This window comes from Haliotis rufescens, unplaced genomic scaffold, assembly GCF_023055435.1.
Source record: "Haliotis rufescens isolate VD_foot unplaced genomic scaffold, xgHalRufe1.0.p SCAF_11, whole genome shotgun sequence".
NCBI classification, from domain to species: Eukaryota; Metazoa; Mollusca; class Gastropoda; order Lepetellida; family Haliotidae; genus Haliotis; species Haliotis rufescens.
In genome coordinates, this window is record NW_025963791.1 from 21,105,428 (window position 1) to 21,130,490 (window position 25,063).

At 37.7% G+C, this 25,063-nt stretch overlaps 2 protein-coding genes across 2 annotated transcripts; one reads left to right on the forward strand and one right to left on the reverse strand.

Annotated features, from left to right (window-relative positions):
- Positions 1 to 1,498: 1,498 nt before the first annotated feature.
- On the reverse strand, positions 1,499 to 10,717 carry LOC124137230 (ubiquitin-conjugating enzyme E2 D4-like). Its single transcript, XM_046503447.2, has 6 exons — positions 10,612 to 10,717; positions 7,107 to 7,173; positions 6,656 to 6,687; positions 5,958 to 6,035; positions 3,715 to 3,820; positions 1,499 to 2,902 (listed from the first exon to the last, which is right to left on the reverse strand). Exons 1-6 carry the CDS (start codon positions 10,633 to 10,635, stop codon positions 2,757 to 2,759), a joined length of 453 nt encoding a protein of 150 aa, XP_046359403.1. The 5' UTR covers positions 10,636 to 10,717; the 3' UTR covers positions 1,499 to 2,756.
- A 2,145-nt stretch (positions 10,718 to 12,862) lies between these two features.
- LOC124137229 (CDGSH iron-sulfur domain-containing protein 2 homolog B-like) lies at positions 12,863 to 24,106 on the forward strand. The gene is made up of 3 exons (XM_046503446.2): positions 12,863 to 12,982; positions 18,001 to 18,209; positions 19,447 to 24,106. The coding sequence occupies exons 1-3, from the start codon at positions 12,886 to 12,888 to the stop codon at positions 19,540 to 19,542; spliced, it is 402 nt and encodes a 133-aa protein (XP_046359402.1). The 5' UTR covers positions 12,863 to 12,885; the 3' UTR covers positions 19,543 to 24,106.
- Positions 24,107 to 25,063: the final 957 nt, after the last annotated feature.

The following is a 25,063-nucleotide window of genomic DNA, read 5'->3' on the forward strand; positions in this document are numbered from 1 at the left end:
GAGAAAGTCACCAAACATAAAATCATCTCAATCCAATGCATGACAGGCTTGCCAATGAAACAATCTAAGATGTGTCCAAAAAGACAGAAATGTCAAAATGTGTCAATGTACACTCAAAGAGTGAGTGAGTATGGTTTTATGCCGCTTATAGTAATATTCCAGCAATATCATGGCAGGGGACACCAGAAAATGGGCTTCACACATTGTACCCATGTGGGGAATCGAAACCGGGTCTTCGGCTTGACGAGCGAACGCTTTAACCACTAGGCTACCCCACTGCCCCTGTACACACAAAGGCCAGATAGCTGAAGCATACATAAATGATGTGTCCATCATGAGACCTCCAAGCACCCCAAAAGACAACTAGCCACTGGAAGAACAATAACTTGCATCTTCTTGCTTGGTCATCTAATAACAGATAAAAGTATTGTGTGTGAACTGATGTATATAAGAGCTTCTTGGTCTAATGGTGTGCAAATTTGACAAATAACACATATTTCTATCTTTTTAAACACATCTTAATTTTTTCATTTGCAGGTCTTCTACAATAAGATGCTAACTTAACATTGGCTGAGGCTGCACATCAGTAAAACCCATCATTACAAAAGTTCACATATGCTTTCAAACAAATGATAAAACTCCCGGCTGTACCCATCTTCCAAAGACAAAGAAGCTGCTTGCAGCATCATTTTCTTCAAAAGTCATTTCCATGGGTGAAAAGCAAAGATTTGATCTTGAACAATGGTGGACATGGTAATACATCACAGAATCATGATAGATTACACAGAAAGGTCTCTATCATATAGCCTGAAAACAACAATTCCAGAAACGTTTCCATCATAATCAGACCAAGGTCCAAATTGCGCCATATGTAAAGCACACTTGTGAGAGATCATAACAGTTGAACACATGTAACATACTACACACCATAACAAACTGATTAGATCACCCAATGACTAGAACAGACCATAGATCAAATGTCTTAATTTCAAGTGTTTAAAAATCTTAACAAGAAAATCTGCCGAGCTAGAAACAGGATCCAGGTCACAGTGGTAGAAACTAACAGTTTTAGTCTACTAGTCCTTATAATGATAACATATAGCAAAACCCTTAAAAATGGCAAATTTCTACTAGTCCTTATGATACCTTAACTATTGGGCAGTTCAGCAAGGACTACAGGACAAGTGCCAATTTCTAATGCTGGGTCATAGTTGAAATCTTTGTGCAAAGTCAGTCGAGGTCATATTTGGTCATTTTATTCTCACAAAACTTGAGACTTGACATATACCGTATTTGACGTAATAAGTGCCCAGGGCGCTCTCAAAATTAGGAATAGGGGGTTCATATTAGAATATTATTTTGGTGAAAAAAATAGAGTTGAAAGATAAATTTCGTGGTTTATGCCGACAGCCTGAAATGTTTATGTATGACTGATATATTTTTCCAGAATTAAATTCCCCATAATTCAGGGGAGTGTGTATTATACGCGAATAAATAAGTCTTGTGTACATTGATCAATTGGAAGGGGTGCTAAATGGGATTGTTCACTAGCCAATATATTAGCAAATATCGCCATGGGCGCTTATTAGAGCAGGGCGCTTATTACGTCGAATACGGTAATTACTTTAAAGCATCATGTGCAATAAAACGTGAAAATACACTAACCAGAGCAACACAATCATATAGTCACCATGGGGATGACACAAAGTACTGTTAATTTACAATGACCACACAAAATCACTCCATTTCAATATTTTCACTGGTGCTTCAAAAGAAGTTGGTGCTATTTCCAATGACTAGTGCAGATCATAAACAAAATATGTTCTCTTTTCAAAGTTTAAAACAAGCAAATTCTACCATCATAAATACAATTTGGCTCAAAATCATAATGACCTTGGTTCCAGCCATTGCTTCGATTGGTTAAAAAGACAGGCATTAAAGGTGAAAGACCTGATTGGAATAGTTTTGTTATGGCCTTAGTGTCTTTACATATTCTTACACGAGCAGTATTTCATATTCACACTTACTTAACATTTTGTATTACAACCACAAAGTCAGATATTTCAAATAAATGCACCATCTTTATCAGATGTACAGATTCTTTTCAGACATCTTGAGACATCCCTTTTGTTTATTGGCTGATAACTGGTCCTAACTTAAATTTTTCCTTTATCATAACAAACCTTGGAAATGAGACCTTCCACACTATAAAATAATTTTCAAACCAACATGGCAAAGTAAGACACTTTTTCTAAACATGAAAAATGAGGCTGCACGCACAAAACTCTTTAAGCTCATTGCCAGAGAACCAATAGTCTTTATACATGACATGTTTGTTTCCAGTATTAAATCAAGAAAGTAAGGCTACATATTAAGGGGTCAAAGGAGTAAAAATCAACTTGGAAAGTCTACAGTGCTCAAAAGTGTTAACAAATAAGTAAACCCAAATATTTATAAATTCTACCAGCTCTTGGCATAATTAAACATCACACAGTGACATGAGCTAACAGGCCAGTGTTAATATCTAACCCTGCAACACTTACAGTATTTGAAAATTTCTCCAAATGACAACTGATTCTTTCCAAACTGCAAAAGCTAAGACATCAATCAGCCATGAGTGTACACTGAGTGAGTGGAAAGTGTGCGTGCTTTCATTCAATATCCCATCTTCAAAAATGTTTTTCGTTACTGTTCTGGACAGAATTGAGTCCTTGACTTCCGACAATACTAAATTCAACTCTTGAACTCTACAAACATCAATAGCTTCGAGCATATTTCATTGTCCATTCTTTCGCTGTCTTGTTATACTTTTTTCTGTCCACTTTATACACCTTCGCCACTTCAGGAACCAAGGGGTCATCAGGGTTGGGGTCAGTCAGCAGGGATATGATGGACAATAAAACTGAAGAAAAGAACACAAAGCATATAATGACAGCAACAACAGATACTCTTGTCAGTTTGGTGCATTAGGTCTGGAATACCATAGCTTTATATTGATTTGAGTGAGAGAGTGAATGAGGTTTTACACAGTCAGTGTATCTGTTCAGTAATAAATGTACCAGTTCACTGGACCGGCATCATATTCAATATTCTGGACATCTAGTGTAAAAGCGTACCGGTACATGGCCTATTTTACCGGTAAATTACTGACACTTACCGGTAGATGAAAACACTGAAATATTCCAGCAACATAATGGAGGGGGCATAAATTGGCTTCACTTTCGATACAATATGAGTTTTGGGAAGAGACTGGTACATTAATATAAAGCATGTTGTAAGTCCTACATTGGCGCAGTTTCCTTGAGGGCCAATCATTATCAAACAGAAATATGATACTGAACTATGAACGAACGAGGGGATCTGTTCACCCCAGTCACCAAGAGACTGAACCTAACCACTCTAACCTCTCTTCTAGACTTTAGTCAGCTCTTACAACAAGAAGCAGGGAAATACTTGGAGTGAGTGTGTGAGTTTGGTTTTACGCCGCTTTTAGCAATATTCCAGCAATATCACGGCGGGGGACACCAGAAATGGGCTTCACACATTGTACCCATGTCAGGAATCGAACCCGGGTCTTCGGCGTGACTAGCGAACGCTTTAACCACTAGGCTACCCGACCGCCCCAGGGAATACTTGGAACCTCTTCTTTCATGGAATCATCTTTCATCTTCAAATTTAAAAGTAGTGAAGGGAATATTGTGTCACGATAATTACCTTTTGATACTGTGAGAGCTGGGGACCACTGTGACCTGAGTATATCTAGACAGATACTTCCATTACTGTTTATATTAGGATGATAGATTTTCGTTAAAAACGCAAGCTGAAAAAGACAATGAATTTGACATCAATATCATTATTCCTGTATTATTGTGTACTTCATGCATGACATTCCACATATAAACTTAGAAAAAAAATCAGTATGCTCAGTAGCTATATTGGAAAAACCTTTGACTGTATTTATACAAGATACTGATTTGAAATAAAGATCACAACGACAAGTGGTTTAAAGCCAGATTTAACAAGAGTTTGCCACTAATGTGGCTATATCCCCCGCCCCTGTTGCAGAATTTATGACATAATTAAATCTAAACAAACCCTAACCTTTTTCAACCGAGGTGGAACTTGTCATGGAAATTGTAAAAAAAAAAACGAACCCTACCCTCACAGAACCTAAGTCCATCTTGTTGCCATGGAAAGATAAAAAAATAAATATTTCTAAAATTTCTAAATAGCAAAAGGCACCAGTTCAGCATGTACCTGACAGACCTGCAAAGTTTGATGAAAAAATATTGAACGGTTTATGAGTTATGCTCCTGAAACGAACCCTACCCTCACAGAACCTAAGTCCATCTTGTTGCCATGGAAACGTAAAAAATAAAAATTTCGAAAATTTCTCAATAGCAAAAGGTACCAATTCAGCATATACCTGACAGACCTGCAAAGTTTGATGAAAACATATTGAACGGTTTATGAGTTATGCTCCGGAAACGAACCCTACCCTCAAAGAAACCTAAGTCCATCTTGTTGCCATGGAAATGTAAAAAATAAAAATTTATAAAATTTATCAATAGCAAAAGGCACCAGTTCAGCATGTACCTGACAGACCTGCAAAGTTTGATGAAAGAATATTGAACGGTTTATGAGTTATGCTCCGGAAACAAAACGTGACGGACGGACGGACGGACGGAGCCCGTTTCTATATCCCCCGCCAACTTCGTTGGGCAGGAGATAATAAGAAAACAGCATTATTACCATCTCCTGCCACAGGAAACATTACAATTTGGGCCAAATTTTAGCCACCATGCACTAAGTAAAACAAGAGTTTGCTACTAAGGTGGCTATATCCCCCGCCCCTGTTGCAGAATTTATGACATAACTAAATCTAAACAAACCCTAACCTTTTTTAACCGGGGTGGAACTTGTCATGGAAATTTTTAAAAAAAAGATGAGTTTGGAACCTAAGTCCATCTTGTTGCAATGGAAACGTAAAAAATAAATATTTCTTAAATGTCTCAATAGCAAAAGGCACCAGTTCAGCATGTACCTGACAAACCTGCAAAGTTTGATAAAAAAATATTGAACGGTTTATGAGTTATGCTCCGGAAACGAACCCTACCCTCACAGAACCTAAGTCTATCTTGTTGCAATGGAAACGTAAAAAATAAATATTTCTAAAATTTCTTAATAGCAAAAGGCACCAATTCAGCAAGTACCTGACAGACCTGCAATGTTAGATGAAAAAATATTGAACGGTTTATGAGTTATGCTCCGGAAACGAACCCTACCCTCACAGAACCATTTTTTAATTTTTTTTTTAAGCCTAGGACACCAATTTTAGAACTCATCATGACCAGTAACATCAGTTTTTGAGTGAGTGAGTGAGTTGGGTTTGGTTTAACGCCGCTTTTAACAGTATTCCAGTTATATCACGGCGTGTCAGCTTTAATGTGTGAGGAAAGCCTGAAGTGATGCAGGTCTCAGACGTTTACCACTTTGGTGAAACCCAAGAGCACTAGTATGGTTCTGACAAACCTAGAAACATAATTGTGGTGAACCTGGATTCAAACCCACAATCATAGGTGCCCAAGAGACGCAACTCTGCACAGCGAATCGCGGCGCCTTTGACGACTGGGCAACCCATGCCCCCAAATAACTTTTGAGAACATTTGTCATCATTGAGAAGGGGACGGACGGTTGAATTCTGTTCCTATGTCCCCTGCCCAACTTTGTTGTGGGGACTAATCATACAGTGGCAGGTAGAGAAAATACACTTGGAAAATATAACAGTGATGAGATCTGCAAAACTTTAATGTGTCAAACTGAATCAATAAGAAAAATAGAATGAAAATTGTCTACCTCAGCATAACATAATACTTACCTCAACCAAAGCATTTTACTCTATTTTAACCGTCAATACTTCTTGTGATGACACATGCTAATGTTATTGCAGTAATTACCTTAGGAGGTTTAAATGGGTAGTCGGTTGGAAACTGGATCGAGAGACTGAATACTCCACCATCATATGGACTGTCCTCCTACAATCAACATGTATATTCATGACTGTCAGACTATCATAGCAGTGTTTTCACATTTGGAAGGAAACATTTTCATACCAATGAAGAGCTGCATTAAACACAAATGAAAAAAATAGTGTGACAAAGAAATGTTTGTTTTGTTTGCTTGTTGTTTAACGCTGCACTCAGAAATATTCCAGCCATATGACAGCGGTCTGTAAACATGGTAAATAATCGAGTCTGGACCTGACAATCCAGTGATTGACATGAGCATGGATCTACTCAATTGGGATACAATGACATGCATCAACCAAGTCAGTGAGCCTGACCACCAATTCCTGTAAGTCTCCTCTTACGACAAGCATAGCCACAACAAGCATGGGTTGCTGAAGACCTATTCTACCCCGGATCTTCACAGGTAGTCACGGAAGTAACTTATTGACTTTTAAGTGAATTGAAAATATTTTATTATGATAAATGATAAGCATTCTCATAACGCGCTAACTTCCAATAGGACCACTTAATTTGTCACCATGACAAAATTATTTTGTTACTTCACATCATGTACACAAACATCAGTTCTAAGCAGTGTAAAGAAAGTAAGAAGTGTCAGAAACTGAGGACATAGATTGTCAACTTACTGGGCCCTGTATAACAGCCTGCCAGCGATATACTGAAACAGTTAAATAACAGATTACACAATAAACATGATAAGCCAGGGATAGAAACTAACATATTTAGACCACTAGTCCTTATAATGATAACATATAGTAAAACCCTTAAAAATGGCAAATTTCTACTAGTCATTATGATACCTTAATTATTGGGAAGTATGGCAAGGACTACAGGACTAGTGCCAATTTCTAACACTGGATAATCTGTGATGTCCTAGCAATTGCAGTACTTTTTTGCAAGCAAAACTTTATAGATTTACAGTATTCATATGATACAGACAAGGAATGTGCTATGAACTTTCACAGTGAAATTCTACAAGCTACAATCATGGTAGAATATTTTGGTTTTCCAAAATGAACCTGTGGAAATGATGCATAGTTGATAGTGATGAATAGCGGAATTGAGACACAAACTCACAATCAGTTCCATCTTCTGCACCAGCAGAACAACCAGCAGGGGGGTCTTTCTCAAAATCTAGGAGTTCCTGAAATTGTAAAGACAAGGTTTTTCAAGTTGTTGAACAGAAACAGACATAGAATCTTAACTTATCTTAGTTCTTCCAAGGGTTGCTTTATTCAGGAATGCCTAACACATCAACATGATCAGAAGGCTAATGTATCATCATGATTGTGCCAGGTTTAGAAATTATTTTTTGTGTTCAGAAGACATGCTAGAGTTGCCATCTACCTAATGGTAAAAGTGACAATCCGCATGCAAATTATGTGTATATTAATCCTTCCTGAATTGTACTAGAAGACTTATATTACAAGTCACAAGTCCAAGACAAAACTGGTATACACAAAAAGTACCTTAAAGGGGAAGTGTACACGCAAAAATCACTTTCTTTCTTTTTCTAAAACAAAACGCAATTTTAGAATTAGTTAGTATCTGTGTTTGAAAATATACGCTCATTTTTTTCACAGTGAAAGTAGGAAGCTCACAATAGTGTTAAAATGATATGTCGTTATGAGGCCTTCGTTTTACGAGCGAAATAGGCCTGAGTTATCCCCCTTAGATTATGACGTAATTGGTGCCAATTCAACTGGGTCCCTGTCTATTCTCAACGCAAAAGATATCAAGGACCAGTTTGCGGTAAAACAACATGGTCTACGACACACTCCGGCGCAGTGGTGACTCAGCATAACACAATTCTGGCTGGCATCTGAGACGCTAGAATCACAAAACTGTACCTACACCACGTGAAGCGGCTCTAACAAAGCATGATGACGTCATAATGTTTATCAATTGGCACCAATGACGTCATATTGCAAGGGGCATAAGCCATGGTGTTTTTGTTATGGAAATAGAACACTTGGTAAATGTGAAAAATATAAATCGTTTTAATGCAAAAAATATGTTAATTAAATATGATGTTTTTATATTTTTGTCTATGACACTTCTATGTTAACACTTTTAATGTGGAAAAAGTACAAGAAAAATTGGTTCATTTCCGTGTGAACTTGCCCTTTAATCCTACACAGATTTTAGAGGACCCTTACACCATGTTCGCATATCTTGCTGACCTGTGCACAAATATCTGGCTGACTTTTTTTTAAAAAAGTCAACCTGTCCACAACAAAATATGTCATTGAATATTTCATACTAGAGCTAAAACTGAATTGTTGTTGGACAAATACTACTCCAAAAATGTTAAAGACCAACCGATTCTTTCATGACAGATTACCTATAGTAATATAAAAGAATAGGGTGGCGCTTAACTAATTAAGGCATCCATACCACTACACTTCAAAAACCACTGCCTTTTATTAGACATATATTTGGACATTCATACCACTACATATTAAAATTCACTGCCTTTTATTAGACATATATTTAGACATCCGTACCACTATACTTAAAAATCCACAGATCGTTATTTGACATATATTTAGACATCCGTACCACTACACATTAAACATCCCTACCCATGACCATGATGATAGTCTTGGAGCTTGAAGTGTAATCAACTTGGAAGATTGGGACGAAAATCAATATCACTAAACAATGTACATGATGTAAAGAGGCCAAACAAACAAGATGTCATTGCTGTTGTGAGTTAACTCAAACATTATCGCACATAGATGAACTGCCTCGAGAAATATTTGTGTATGACGCTTTGAGTAAACCACTTGATTATTTGTGTTACTGGTCCATTTATACCTGTGGACTAGTAGTTGGTCCACAAATGGAAAAAAAATGCCGAAAAAAGCGACTATGCTTGTCGTAAGAGGCGACTAATGGGATTAGGTGGTCAGGCTCACTGACTTGGTTGATGCATGTCATCGTATCCCAGTTGCATAGATCAATGCTCATGATATCATTATCAATCACTGGCTTGTCGGGACCAGACTCAATTATTCAACTCAATAACCATTTTAACGATATATTCACCAAATTAAGCACCCCGCTCCAATAATCACACCCTGACCAACTTCTAGACGAATCGGTAAATAATCTTTGTAAGTGCTCCCTTTTCAGAGTAAATGTTTACATGACAGACCATATTTTTGTGTGTACATTACAGTATTTTTACAGAAAACAGCAGTGCAGAAGGTTTACATAACTGCCTTGTAACTATTATCAAAGTTTCATTGCCATTTGAACTTTCCTAATTACAGTGCCATCTCTATGTATGGTTTTGATAAGCGCCTGTCTCTGTTATTAAAGTTCCAAGGGCGCTTATTATGGCAAATGTGGTGGATGTTTCTACCCAAATCTAGATATGTTGCATAAACTATTAGTCCGGTGAATTTCACGAAACAAAAGTGCAAATTAAGTATTGTGCCAAGTATTGTACAGTGTGTATGATGACTTTAGTATTGATAGATGTCAACATGTGAGAAAGGCACACAGTATCACCCACAGTATCACCCACAGTTGACAATAAGAATAAAGGTTGCACTTTTTAACAATGTTAATGATTTTACTTGTATATAAAGAGACATATAATGTGAGAAATGAAATGAGCACATTTTAGTGATGCCATTGCCTGGGACCATCCATCAAACACCCCTTTATAATCTTCAGGGTTAGGTATCTCTTTATGATCCTTAGGGTTAATTGTGAGACAGAGTTAGGGTATGGTTAGCTATCTCTTATAACAAGTAAATCCAATGTAATTTGAGGAAAATCTGGACAATTTTTAACAAATTTGAGTTTCACAGAGAAATATGGTTACTGCACATACACATCAAGGTAAACAATCAGGTGCTTTTCACTAGGTAAACGAGCACTAATTACTTGTATTAGTGCCTGTGGTCCCATGGCAAAGTATTGGCTAATTAGATTAACTTATTAGTCTGCCTTAGCTTCAAGCTGGTAACAGGTCTTCAATCCTGTCTGACACAAATTGAAATCTGAAAAGGTACGCCCAGTAAACATGGTAAAGTGCTGTACTCCGTTAACATGGTTAACAAAACTTCTTAGATCTATATGGTTAAAATAATATATAGATCTACATTTTTTTATGGTAATCAATTACCCAAAATGAACATTAATTGTCACAGGAGATGAACAGTAACTTGTTAATACCGTTGGTATTAGCGTGAACAGTGCTAGTTGCTTTGTTGACTATTCACGACTGTTGAATTCATGATACTAAACATAATATTAAAAAAAGACAACTAAAAATTCACGACACGTTATGTCACGAATCAATAAACATTTAATATTCATAGTACATACGTTTTTCGTATTGGTGATGTTTATTCGATGTACGTGGTATATCATATGTAAACTTTCGTTGTCGTATTATGTGATCAGAACAAGATTTCGTTTCGTTTTGTTGTGAAAATGACATTACGATTGGGCTTGTTTGTCAGGCATCGGGAAGAAAAAAATTCGATCACCATCGTTTTCCTGGTTCCTCAACGTGGATCCACACGAACTTCGTTCTTGTAGCCACAAATATGAAAATAGTTACCTTTTTAATTCGTTTCAAAGCCATTTTCTTCAGTTTTCACAAAATATCGTCCAGTGTTTTCAGAGAACTGCAGCTGATTCACTTGTCCAGCGTATGAATATATCACTCACAGTGCTTGTTTCTTAGTGGTTTATATTGACGAAAAAAACACCATTAAATTATTCCAGTGTTTCCTAGAGACAATATTCGACATGATGCTGATACCCTATAACATTCCTAAACAGACAATAGCTAAAATAGATGTCTAATATCAGCACTATATTTCTTCGCGAAAAAAGTTCCGCCCACGAGAAGTAAAATGTACGACCTTTCTTTCGTTTTGACGACTAAGCACGTATTATATGTACGCTTCAATGAATTTCTAGACATCACTAAATAATATGTGTCTAATTTAGTTCTAACTAGTTGATCGTGGATACTGAAGGCACCACACTATATTTATGTCGCCTGGCTAGTGTATGTTCATCTAAGTGTTTTATAAGAAGGGTCACCATAAAGGAGTGTTGACGGATTACACACAACTTTCAGTGGAATCACGACCATCATAAACTCATGTCCAATATTCTTTCAAATAACACTATTTTAATATTAGCGGGAACTAGTAAACTCGCTCACTCAGAGACTCGTTCATAAACAAATTGGCTGACCCGTTCATAGCCTTTGGATGATCCGACTAACCCTTCATTAATCTGATAACTCGTTCATTACTTGGCTAAACCAGACGAGATAAAGACACTTTTCGTTGGCTGGTTCGTATATACACTTCTTTTAGTTGGCTTATTTGTACACATATACACAAAAAACATGTTGATATTTGAGCGGGGTGACATGTGATCGCTATTATTTCATGATGGACACGAGACAAGGACTTAAAATGTTTGAAGTATGCATTTGGGTCCATGATTCGAAATGTGAAGGACTGATCTGTCAAGACATACACACTGCATGACAATCTCTTTCATTCAAGTATATACTTCCTGGTAATACAATACTCTAAAGGACCTACATATATTGAATCAAGTTATGATAAGTAATGTTACTCCAATTCTTCATATTCATGGAATGTCCCCCTCAAAGTGAGGGCTTCTACTGAAACAACTTTCAAAAAGACAACGAATATAACATAACTTAATGCGCTTGTATTTGTTCCGTTATATCCATCTATTTAATAAATTCTGATAAAAGATAGCTATATTTACTATTTCAACGATTAGATCCGAGTGCTCTACCTTATTTAAACCATGGCCAATATTCATAGAATCTTAGCACTTAAAATGTTTAAACAAGAGTGTTTTGATAACGGTATTTAAACAAGAAACCAGGGCTTGACTATAAGAACGCAGCATGAGTGAGTCGCCTCTACGTGATGTACGTGAAAATACTGTCCGTGCCTTTGGCACGCGTGTATCTCGCACTTCAGACAAACATCTAGTCTCTGAAATGAACATATTTTACAGAAAACAGCAGTTGTTAAATTATAGTTATAAAATATAATCAAAACGACCGAAATACTTTCTCCTTTTTCTGATGCTGCAGTAATCTAGACTTGCCAAATATCATATATAGACCTGCTTGGGCTTTATCGGATATTTGTGTCAAGGCCTGTGCAACAGACTACACGCGCGAAGGCGACTCGGCTTATGAAATGCACGTCCCAGGTCAAGTATACAATTGATATTGGCCCAACTTGAGCACATTTATCAGTCGCATGCCTATTATTTGCGCATGTTGATCGGCCTAGTATAAGCAATTATAACCCTGAACAAGAAAAGAGTAATTTTAACAAAAGGCAACCATATCACATGTAATGGCAAAATCACAAACATACCCGTTAATAAACGGATTAACTATTCATTGTTATCTACATGATTTAATCTCGCCGTGAGCAGTTCCTTCATTGCCAAGTAGTATTCATTTACTATTCAGTTAGTTAATGCAAGTAGAAGAAAAAGGAGCCATGTTTTAATTGATAAATATCCTTTATGTGTTACTTTTCCAGTTAATGAATTTGTGACGTTTTTTAATTTGCATGTATGTTGGAAAAGTGGAATTATAGTAAATAAAAGTTTGTTTTGTTGAACTTAAATTTACATAGATGTTATAGTTTAATGTGATTTCGAAGGTGCTTCATTATCACCATTATTATTTGATGTTAATCTGCAAAACATCACAACGATGTTATTTTTCACACATTCGTAGTTCGTTTGAGGTTTACTCGGATGCAGTTCGTATTTTATACATTTCAGCAACCTCGTCTTCACACACGGTGTCAAGATGGAGTCTGTATCAACCTTGGTCAGAGTTTCGTTGCCAACTTATTTGAAAAACCTACCAATACCAGACTCTTTTGGTGGTATTGCAAATTTGACGGGTTAGTATACACTCTACGATGATGAGAAAGGCCAAGGTTATCTAAACTGACACGAAACCCCTGGGTATTAGGTGCACTTCAATTATATTGCTATTTCAATGTGTCACGTCTACCATGAATCATGCGCCCTGACGCCGGCTGCTGGTTTAGTTATGGTGTCGCAAATGTGAGACGAAAACAACATGTATTTAGTTTTGTCGTTTGATTTTCCTGACTGATAATTTGCCTTTCGTCCCATGTCGCTGTTCCTACTACGTTCAGCATCTGTATATTTATTGCATAATCGTGCTAATGCTGGGCCTAACGGGGAACTTCCCTATTATCCAAAACACCCGTGCGTTCAGTCTGTACTGTCATTCTGGCTAGTGTTATGTCTATAAGCATAGAATAAGTAGCACTACGGAAGACAATTTGCCTCATGCACTTGTACATTTTGCCTCATGCACTTGTACATTTTGCCTCATGCACTTGTACATTTTGAAACTCTCGTGTTTTATAACATTTAGAACGAATCACCTTCCACACAGAAATACCAGAGATCCAGATAAGCTGCGTATCTGAGTAAAATACGCATCAGAAATGCAGAAATACGCATTCAAATAATATCCAAGCGTATCAAATATGCAACGAACATTACAGATACGCTACAAAAATAAAACTTGTGCGTATATTCAAAATATTGTGAAGTAACCCTGCGTATTCGATTGGCAAATCAGCAACTTATTTTGAAATTATAAACGGGCATTTGGTCAACCTTGCCGAATTCCACGATGACAGTTACATCATGATCATCACACTTTCTTGTGGAAGTATCGTCGTATTTTTGAGTCCTATAAAGCTCTCGAACCCACACAACACCAGTTTGCAGGGACTAGATGAATAGTGTTTTTAAATATTTAACTTTAAAACCCACATGTGTAAAAACTAGTGGGTAACAGAAATTTGAAGACCCAGATAGAATAACTGATACCCAGTGATTTTAAAATGCATGGGTAAAATACCCACAACACCTAAAGCTTATCTGGAGCTCTGAATACTTGTCATTTCATGTTGTCATATTTATGAATATGAAGTACTAGGTGGGGAGGTTGGAAAAACTATTGCTTGATGAGTTCTTAAAGGGGCACTAATCTCTGGCTTCTTCTCGGGGCGTCTCACACTGCCTGCTAGGGCTCACTAGCTGCCATGAGTCAATTTGCTTGCTATCGCAACTGAGCGTGACCAAAAACTGGGCTACCATCTACAAGGACTTGGAGGCAATATTTGTTATACACATTTTTGAACAACGATTGGTTACCCGTGATCTATGAAAAGATCGACAAAGGGCGCATGTTAATTAATTTCTTCAACCTAAAAAAAAACAGACAAAAAGAACGGTAGAAGCTCATCGGATGTCGTTATTTGGAAATACCCCTGATGGTTATAGTTTAATGATAAAAATAAGTATCCCTGCAGTGAAAGCAGATAATATAATTACTACTCCCTTGTCATCCATGTTTTCTGGTACAACCCTACACTTGTGTATTTGTTGTCATTCACTTGATGCTCAGTTAATGAATTTATTACAGGTATAATTAGTGGTAGCACCACTTAGATTATCTGATAAAGGTTCCCATTTGGCATTTCTTGTGTCTGGGGTAATTATTCAATCTAAATCCAGGTTTGAAGTCAGGTGAAATGTGTATTATGTAATATGCACATGGGGTAGCACAGCAAAAGATGAATGATCAGTTGATGTACTTTATTGTAAATCAACGGATCATTCCTAGGCATCAAAGGATCAACAGAAAATACGCTGATTGATTAATCACTGTTATTTTGCACAGTGGCTATGTCAAAAGATAGTGTTTACATGTGAAGGTTTACTAAAGCAGACAGAATACACTCATATCAGGGCGTGAAGTGCCGATGTAAAAACAACATACTTTGTTCAAAGGGTTAACCAATACTATGTTGATTGATTGCTCATTTGTATCTAACTCAATGGATTTCTTTTAAGAACCGTGGACATTATGAAAATAGTTGTCACGAGGGCTTTCTCAGGTGATCTTTGAGGCTTAGCACCTATGTGAAACAACTGAAACAAAGTAAGTGATCAGTTGAGAAACGAACACGGGTTATAATATCCCGAAACGCTATATATGTTTAAAAATATGTGATCGTTACAGAGACCCGTAATATCGAATAAGTTTCTTTGTACAGCTGCAAATGTATGGGATATTGTTCCTTTATGTGGATATTCACGGGTACATTCCTCGAACAAGGTAGCTGCCTAAAATTATGAATTTATTTTATTTTCATTCATTTGCTGTAGCAATGAACAGAAACATTCTTTCTCTATGTCTTGGTTCGGATGTTCTTCGCTGCGAGATAGACGTTGTTTTCACAAGTCTTTTCCTTTGTAAGCATGTATATGTTACAGTCAATGTGTAAAATCTGATTCACTCAGGCACTCAGTCATTTCACAAATAGACTGAAAAATCTGTCCATTTATTTAACATATTGACTAAAAATGATTAAGACATTCAAAAGGTCTTAAAAAACATCACAATATATTAATCATGCTAGGATTAGAAACCAAGCAATATAGAAATGTACTTTTAATCCTAACATTTTCAGTCACTTGATGATATTAACATAAAAATGTTTGGAATTCGTTATCATAATAATACAGAGGGACATATTTTTCAATCAGTTTGTAAAATAACTGAATATTTAGGCATTTATTAAGTTTCCTAAGTGAAAGTTTTACACATTTTGACAGTAAAAATATACACACGATAAAATAAGCAATGCTCAGGTGAAATATTTACTTTGTGTCAAAATAGTGTAACTGAAAATCGCATAGCTACTAAGCAAGTGAGTTATCAAAACTTTGTCACCATTACCGATGCTACCCGCAAAGTTACCTACATTTTCTTATTATTTCCAAAACTGTATTTCATTTTGTTGATCAGTGTGACCATATGCCCTTACACTATTAATAAAAGTGACAAATGCGCTTATGAGTGGCACAGCACAGGTCGCGAACTAGTCTAGATTTCTGCAATATCATCCGGGTACTCGCAGGGAAAAAACAATAACAAAGGCAACAACCAGTCCGGGGAATTGCTGTAGATCAGTGCCCCTATAATCCAGTTTAATATGTTTATTGGCTTCCTGTTTAATTGGCTTCATCATTGTGTGTTCTCTGTCCATCATGTTGTTACTGTATTTTCCTTCTGTTGTTATTATTAATGGTATTCGTTGTTACTGTTCTTCACCCCCCATGTGTATAATCCTGTACCATGTTCATTATTCAGTCTTGCATGACAACTTTCTAAGGGCCTTTACGGAAACATCACTATTACAGTATTATAAGCAAGTTGTTATCCAATTAAAATATAGAAAAATAATAATTTTTTGTCTACTTTGTCATCCATCAATGTCTAAGAAATGCCAATCAAACAATTTATGCCATATCATGAATGGACTGTGTAAGATGTGACAATGTGGCAGAGGTACTAGGCTGCCCATAAGGAACTCTGGGTATGAAAGTGTTCTGCAAAGTGATTGGCTTCACATGACCGAGGCCAAGGCATTTATATTGTAATCTATGCTTTGATAAACACAGGCTTGTAATCCTAAGAAGATGGCAATTAGTATTGTGTAACTCATCTGTAAGAAAAACACACAAGCTTTCTCTTCAATTTGCCTCTTATAAAAGTCAGACCGCCACCATGGTATAGTGGTAGAGCGCCTGCCCACAGAGCGGAAGGTCTGTGGATTGATCCCTGGCCCCCGGCCGCATCCTACCAAAAGACGTTAAAAGATGGTTCTTGTTGTTACCCTGTCTGGCACTCAGCATTAGGGGGCAAAAAAACAAGGACTGGTCGGCTGGGAGTCCGCATACTTTGTCTGAGTTGGTATTCATGTTAAACTGCGACATGATATCTCAGTGGCCTACCACTATAAAAACGGCATCAGTCTGGACACGCACGCACGCACACACACGTGCATGCATGTCGCTATATAAGTACAATAATCGTTAAACCCCATTTCACCTCATCTTATAAAAAACGCTCGTCCTTTGGTTGTCAGCTTCGCTGTTCAGATCTCTGTTGGTTTGGTTTAAGAATTGAATCATGCATGAACTCACACCCAGAAAATATTTCATGCATGATTTAAAAACACCCAGATCCGTTGACGTACTGTACTTTTAAGCAATAATCACTCTCACTTGTGCCTCGCACCCTTCATGTGTCAGTATTATAAGTATCAGATTGCGGCCCAGATTACTTGCACAATATTTAGTATGATATGGGTTCGCGACATTGACTGTTTGTTTATGTCAGGAATGTTAAACGAGATGATGCTGGACCAACTTGATCCATGTGGACTGGCTTTACTCTTAATTTTACATCACTTGCTCAAATGTTTCCATCCTTTTGGGAAACCTATTTTATTGTAAGTTTAATTTGTTTGCCATTTTAATAATGACGTGATAATTAGTTGATGCATTGCATCAAAGTTTTCTTGTCATTTTTTTTTTCACTGCAATCAGCATAGCATCATGAAAAAACAATGATTCAACTCTGATTTTAGGTGACCATCTTTGAGGGCTGGGAAGAGTATCTTGGGTACTCAGGTTGGATGGGTCCGGAGTAGCACCTGGGTACACCCGATAACTACCCAGACCCGTGTTATATGACAAAAGCAATAAAACTCCATAACTACATTTCAAGTCGCCAATGTTCACATTTCTTTCTGAATGTGCATGCAAAGTAAAGATACAGCTTCAGTCAACTTCAGAGTATGCATGATCAGATAGTTTTATACATATATCTAAATTAATTTTGCCAGGGCTCAGGTGAAACAATCCCCGATCAGACACTTTGTACCCAACTCTTGAGACCCACAGCGGGTATCCTGGCGAGGTCAGGCACCTTTGTAGCATTTTTGGACTCATCCAAGACCGACCATCTTTTGCCATGTTTACATTCCTGAGGGTTATCATGATTATAATAATTTTCTTTCAGGTCAAGACTGGCTTTCTCTGATACCTTTTGTAGGAACTGTGTCGCTCATAGTCTATGTTACTGTACAAGCCTTCAAGCCCAAAGTAGAAAAGAAGAACTTCCCAGTTAACCTCAAGATACAGAAGGAAAATGCTAAAGTAGTCAATATGGTTGACATTGAGGATCTAGGGGACAAAGTCAGCTACTGTCGATGCTGGCGCTCTAAAAAGGTAAGAGTCATGGTTTTGAAATGAAGCCCTTGCCTAATTTGGTGGTTGAGTAAAGACTCCCGATTTAAAAACTCTGATCAATGAGCATGAGCACCAGACCAGCTTCCAGTGACAGCAGTAAAGCTGACTAGCACTAGCCAACAGTTGCCATATTGACCCTGATCGTAATCTTAGGTCTATCATCACCATATCCATGCTCGTGGGTTTCACCAAAAAAGTAAACATCGGAGGCCTGCAGCTCTCTTTGGGCTTTCTTCCTACATTAAGCTGACATGCTGCGTTTGAAGTGGCATTAAAACCCAACTCACTCACTCATGCTTTATATTAGGGACAGGACCTTTATTAGGGTGTGCATATATGTGTGTGTGTGTGTGGGGGGGGGGGGGGGGGGGGGGGGGGGAGGAGGGGTTTTTTTTTGATGCACTAATGTACTGAACATAATAACCCTTCCCACCTGCCCCCAAAACTAGTTTTTGGATGACCCACCCCATGTCCTTGTACAATTTATTTTTTACCCTCCCCCAAAGACAAAATGAGAATGTACTTCATCATGTTCACACTTTACTATAAAATGTCAATGCTGGTGTATTATTTTTCATGAAATGAAAGATTGTCATAGTTTTTGTTGACTCTCCCTTGATTCCCTTTGACAGGTCCCTTACCTTATGTCAACAGTTCAGACTGAGTGCTGAATGTTGTTTTCTGGTGGAGTCATCAATATTCTATCTATATCCCATCACTTTTGACACATCGTTATATAAGTGCAATAATTGTGTCTCTGTTTTAAACCCAATTTCACATCACCTCCTCAAGCTTGAAATCGGCAAGACGCAATAAAACCATTTCAAGCACAGTAACCACCCAATCCTCACTGTAGTCAGCTCTTACAAAAACAAATAGGGCATGAAAACCTATTTTGCCCCGTTATAGTACACGGCTATCCTTCAGAAGAATCTGGACCCGTGAAGATACGGGATAGAATAGGTCTTCAGCAACCCATGCTTGCTGTAAAAGGCGACTAACGGGATCAGGTGGTCAGGCTCGCTGACTTGGTTGAGGCATGTTATCGTATCCCAATCGCCTGGTTTGATGCTCATGATGTCAATCCCTGGATTGTCTGGTCCAGACTAGATTATTTACAGACTGATGGAATATCGCTGAGTGCGGTGTTTAACAACAAACAAACAAACAAATCAGAAGAAGCTGAGTAAATATATATGAATGCATCCTGTTTCAGTTCCCCCTCTGTGATGGCAGCCACAACAAACACAACGATGAAATGGGTGATAACGTTGGTCCCCTGGTGCTCAAGAGGAAGGAACCCTCAAAATAGGGGTGTTTAGCATATCTGTCAAAGCCTCTAACAGCTGATCATGTCAGTGACATAGAAAAGAGGAATCTGTCTTGCATTCAATTATTTTTAGCCACAGTATCATTTCTAGGATATAAACAATTATGCAGCTAGTTGAGCTTGGTTGCTTACATGTTTGACATGTTGATTTATTACCAGATCATAATATTTCACCTGTGCCTAGATTATAGGATTATGTGTAATCATTATCTCTAAGTGTCATGGAAAATTTAATGGTAATGAGGCAACGATTTAGAGGATTACTTTTTTACACCTAAATCTCAAAGCCCACATAATGATAATCAAAAAGAATATCAAGTATGTTTGTCACAATGAGCTTTTTGAACAATTCTTTCAATGGGCAGTTATTTCTCTGGAACATTCTAACTGTTTTGGGGCATTCAACTTTTTTCCTTTTTTTTTTAAACGATTTTATTGTTCTGGGGGCATTCAACTTTGTACTGTACCAGTGCTCTTCTAGTTCTACTCAATTTTATAGAGCAAAAAAACCAACTACATTGTGCTTACATTGATGATGAAAGCATCCCAATCTCATTAACATCAGACCTTTTACCGCACTACAAGGCACGAGGAGGAAACATGAGGTGAACATTTTAGCCAGCCAATCACCATTGAGGCTTCTTCATTGTCACTAGGGGCGGTCGGGTAGCCTAGTGGTTAAAGCGTTCGCTCGTCACACCGAAGACCCAGGTTTGATTCCCGACATGGGTACAATGTGTGAAGCTCATTTACAGTGTCCCCTGCTGTGATATTGCTGGAATATTGCTAAAAGTGGGGTAAAATAAAACTCAATTACTAGCACTCACTCATTGTCAGTACAAGTATGCAAAGCCTGGCCAGCATATCTAAGTTCTGTTTCTCGAAAACAAACTAAATCGACAACTACAAAATATAGATAAACCAGGCCGCTCCATTATATGATACTATATGAACTCCATGGTTTCTAAGAGCCATGGTATTGACACCCAAAAGAGTTTTCATTTGTACAAAGCCAAATCATTTTTAGAAAGTTGACATCTGATTGGCTTAAGCATTGTGCCTGAAATTGTACCCATTATCCTTCATGCAGAGAACGATCATATCCAAGTAAAAGATCTGATTTTAATGAGATAGAAAAGCATCCAAGCTTAATTCTTGGGGAAACAATCTCCTTCAATACCATAGTTCAATGATTTTGTCACATTGAATCACACAAGCAAGCCACTTGCTTTTATGTCGGATGAAACAAGAAATGATAAAAGATGAGAAAATATGTACCCTGATCAATACTGAATATGTTCGGCAAGTACAATTTATCATGGTTATATTTATTAAACTCATGTGGTAGACGTTTCTTAGTATTTACCGGTACATTATAACTTGTAATATTAACAACTTGCAGCTTGCTCAATATTGGGCAAGATTAGATTATCTACTCATACCAAGTAATTATTCCAATAATAACTTAAAAGTAAATTATTCAACAGATATCTATATCTATATCAATATAATCAGACGTCAAGTGTTACTATTTAACACCCAATGTAACAGATCAACTTGTTCCCTTCAGCATTTATGTGATACATGAATATTGTTTAAAGGGGGACTAAGCTCAATTAATTGCCAGCCCCAGCAAAATGTGTGAAGTCCCTTTAACAAGACTTTCTTGGCCTGCTAGTTCAAGGTTCTGCTTTGCCTAACTTCCCACAAACAATATCTCAGACTGACACATGGTATTAATTACAATGTCTAGAACTGGGCAGAAAATGGACACCAGACAATGGAACGTAGTCTCCCTTTAATTTCAACATGGAAAATAAACTACCGGTACCCTAGAAATTTTTATTTCAATAGAAAATTTGTCTGATACATGGAAATTTGTTACCCATCAGGTGTGGAAACGGCAAAATGCCTCTTGTCTTCAAACAGGAAAACTGTCAAGGGTACATATCTGGGTCAATGGTTGCCTGTCTGGGATTTCATGGTGAAAGCATTTTTCTGCATCTGTTCCATTCCAGGTTGTCTTTCTAATCACAAGTTAGAATGTTTTTACCAAACCGCAGACATTATTCATAATGCCATACACATGCATTTACGTTATATTCTTTTAGTGGTCAAAAAATCTCAACCGTTGCTGACAGTGAACATGGTGAGAGGGTGCCACTGTCTGAATATGATGATGGTAAACCCTGTGAAATACCATTGTCTGTCATGTTCATCATTATTAGCTAAGCTGTCCATTTACAAATAAGATCCAACACTCCACATCCCTGACCAAGAGATAATATAGTATTTGTGTGATCTCATTCAGGTATTATTCTGCTTTATTTTCTGTAGAAATTAGCATATATACATCCATAATAACTATTCAAAAGTATCTCTGGTTCAAGTGTGATAAAGGGGCACGGGTCGCCCAGTCTAAGGCGCCGCGATTCGCTGTACAGAGTTGCGTCCCTTGGGCACGCGAGAAACCTATGATTGTGGGTTCGAAGCCCGGTTTGCCCCTATTATGTTTCTAGGTTTGTCAGCACCATACCTGTGCTTGTGGGTTTCACCGAAGTGGTAAACGTCTGAGACCTACATCACTTTGGGTTTTCCTCCCACATTAAGCTGACACGCCGTGATATAACTGGAATACTGTTAAAAGCGGTGTTAAACCCAACTCACTCACTCAAGTGTGATAAGGGCAGTGGGGTAGCCAAGTGGTTTAAGCGGTGGCTCATCACGCCGATGGTGCAGTGTTTGAAGCCTGTTTCTTGTTTCCTGCCATGTTATGCCTGGAAAATTGCAAATGAAAAAGAGGCATAAAACCACTCACTCAACAACCATATTGTTATACTCTTTATGTTGATGAAAGATATGATATTTATTAAATAACAGCTGATTATCAGTTGAGTGAATGTCTCCAAATAACTTTTATTAGTTATTACAATTGCCAGTATGAAGGTCCTAAACAGGTATATGGATTACATTTCACTCACATAATGAGTATTTCAACATTTTTGATTGGTGCTGTAATTTGTATTCAGTGAGGAATGTGTTCAAGGAATTGAGCATATTTGTGTTATTTAGAATTTTATTGTGTTTGTTGTGTTTCCATTTGCTTTTGTAAAAACACTGTCAAACATTGTCCTGATTCAGCATTTAACATCGTTGTTGTGTTTCTAATTACCCTAAATTTCCAAATGGCCAGGTTCATTAAGAAACAAACAAATGTGCAACTGTGCTGGAGAACACCTGTAAAGTAGCCATGTGTGGTATGTGTTTACATGTGTGCTTGTTGTTGAATCACCTTCTACCACCCTACAACACATTCGGGTTAAAACCTTGGATTGGAATCAGTCAGGCAATTGGAACCATGTGACTTTGTTTAGGCTCTAGATATCTAATGCTTATCAGGGCTGATGTATATTTTTGAATGTAGGTTCCATTACATCTGTGATAAACAATAACACCACAACATGAAGGAGTACCATGATGACAAGGAAATAGCTGATACACTTGGCTGTGAATAAGCGACTCTATTTGGTTTCTGAGGGTCTAAGCAGTTTCCTTTGAGAACCTAACATTTGCAGAAATAATGTATAATTACTGGCATGACATTACACTGTTGTAGATAATCACTGTGTTTGTGTCACTTGTATGCACCGATGAGATAGCTATTGACATTTTGTCACTGAAAGGTGTACTGGTACTGGTTTATACAATCTGGTGTCATATATGAAACTCTGACAAGGATGTGTTTTCAAAATATTCAAATAAACAAAGAGGTTGCTACCATAGCAACATCCATCACCGAGAAAAGGGACGGTCGGGTGGCCTAGTGGTCAAAGCGTTCACTCGTCACGCCGAAGACAAGGGTTCATTAACAACAAAGGTACAATGTGTGAAGCCCATTTCTGGTGTCCCCCGCCGTGATATTGCTGGAATATTGCTAAAAGCGGCGTAAAATCATGCTCACTCACTCACTTGCTGAGAAAACTTTATTTGAACTTGTATCACAGATCTTTCATTTTTCCAAACTTAGGAGATGCAACATAATACATGTTTGCACATCCTACAATAGAACAGACACAGAGAAAGTCCAGTGAAGTATGCAGCATGAAATGTGGACCAGATTCATAAACATTGCAACAAAAATGTGCATGTGCTATCTGAAGGACATCAATTTTTATAAGATGCATAAACATTGCAACCAAAAATCTCATCTGCTGTATGAAGGTCCTATGTTTTGACCAGGAACATAAACATAACAAAAGCACAAGTGCTATCTGCATCATATGGATGTGTTAATACATGCATCTGTTACAGAACTTTCCAGCTGAGCATGTAACCGTCTTCCATGCAGCCAACAGTGTTGAACAAATTGTAACTGTTCGGATAACATTTTTTTCTGGAGTGGATAGTGTATTTTTTTACAGATGAATGATTTGTAAATTTGTTGATGACCGACTTTGCTGAGTGTTAGTTCTTGCACATTGTGAGGGACAGAGTTGTTTTCATTTGTTGTCTTGTTTTCTAACAAAGAAATAAATGTTTCATAATATTTATTCTCGTTTATCTTTAATTATAAAGAAATGGATCAACTTGTTGAATGCTGTGTTCAACTCTGTTATTAAGTGATGGCTGAATGGCACTCTTCAATAATGAAAAGGGACGGTCGGGTGGCCTAGTGGTTAAAGCGTTCGCTCGTCACGCCAAAGACCCCGGTTCGATTCCCGACATGGGTACAATGTGTGAAGCCCATTTCTGGTGTCCCCCGCCGTGATATTGCTGGAATATTGCTAAAAGCGGCGTAAAACCATCCTCACTCACTCACTCAATAATGAAAATGTGCTGAAGTTTAAGGCATGCAGCATATAAACATTTTCTAGTGTGGAGGAAAGTGTCATGGTTGAGATATAAACTGCTGGGCAACAAAGTATTCACTTGAAAATTCAATTTGAGCAAAATATTAAACAAACGTTATCAAACGTTAATAGACTGAAAAAAGTCACGGAACACTGCAAACTTATGGGCCAAAACACAACCCTTTTGTTTGGAAGTTGCACATGCTGCGGTGAAAATTCGCTTACACTTTTTTGGGGCAGCTGTAAAACGTGCACATGCTGAAATAGAAAAAAATGCAACGTGTCTTTGCCAATGAAAAATCTCAAAAGACATGCCACGTTTAATTAACTGGTTTCGGTTTGTTGTTGTTTAACAATATTCCAGTTATATGACAGCAGTCTGTAAATAATTGAGTCTGGACCAGACCATCCAGTGATTGACATCACGAAGATCGATCCACGCAATTGGGATATGAGGACATGCATCAACAAAGTCAGCGAGCCTGACCACCCGATCCCGTTAGTCGCCTTTGGCAAGCATGGGTTGCTGGCCTATTCTACCAGGTCCCAATGGAGCTTCATTATAGTGGTTTCAGGTACTGGGTCTGGTCCAGGGCGGGGTGATCCTTGACCCCCATCGTCTATACTACTTGGCTGGACCCACTTGACTTTCA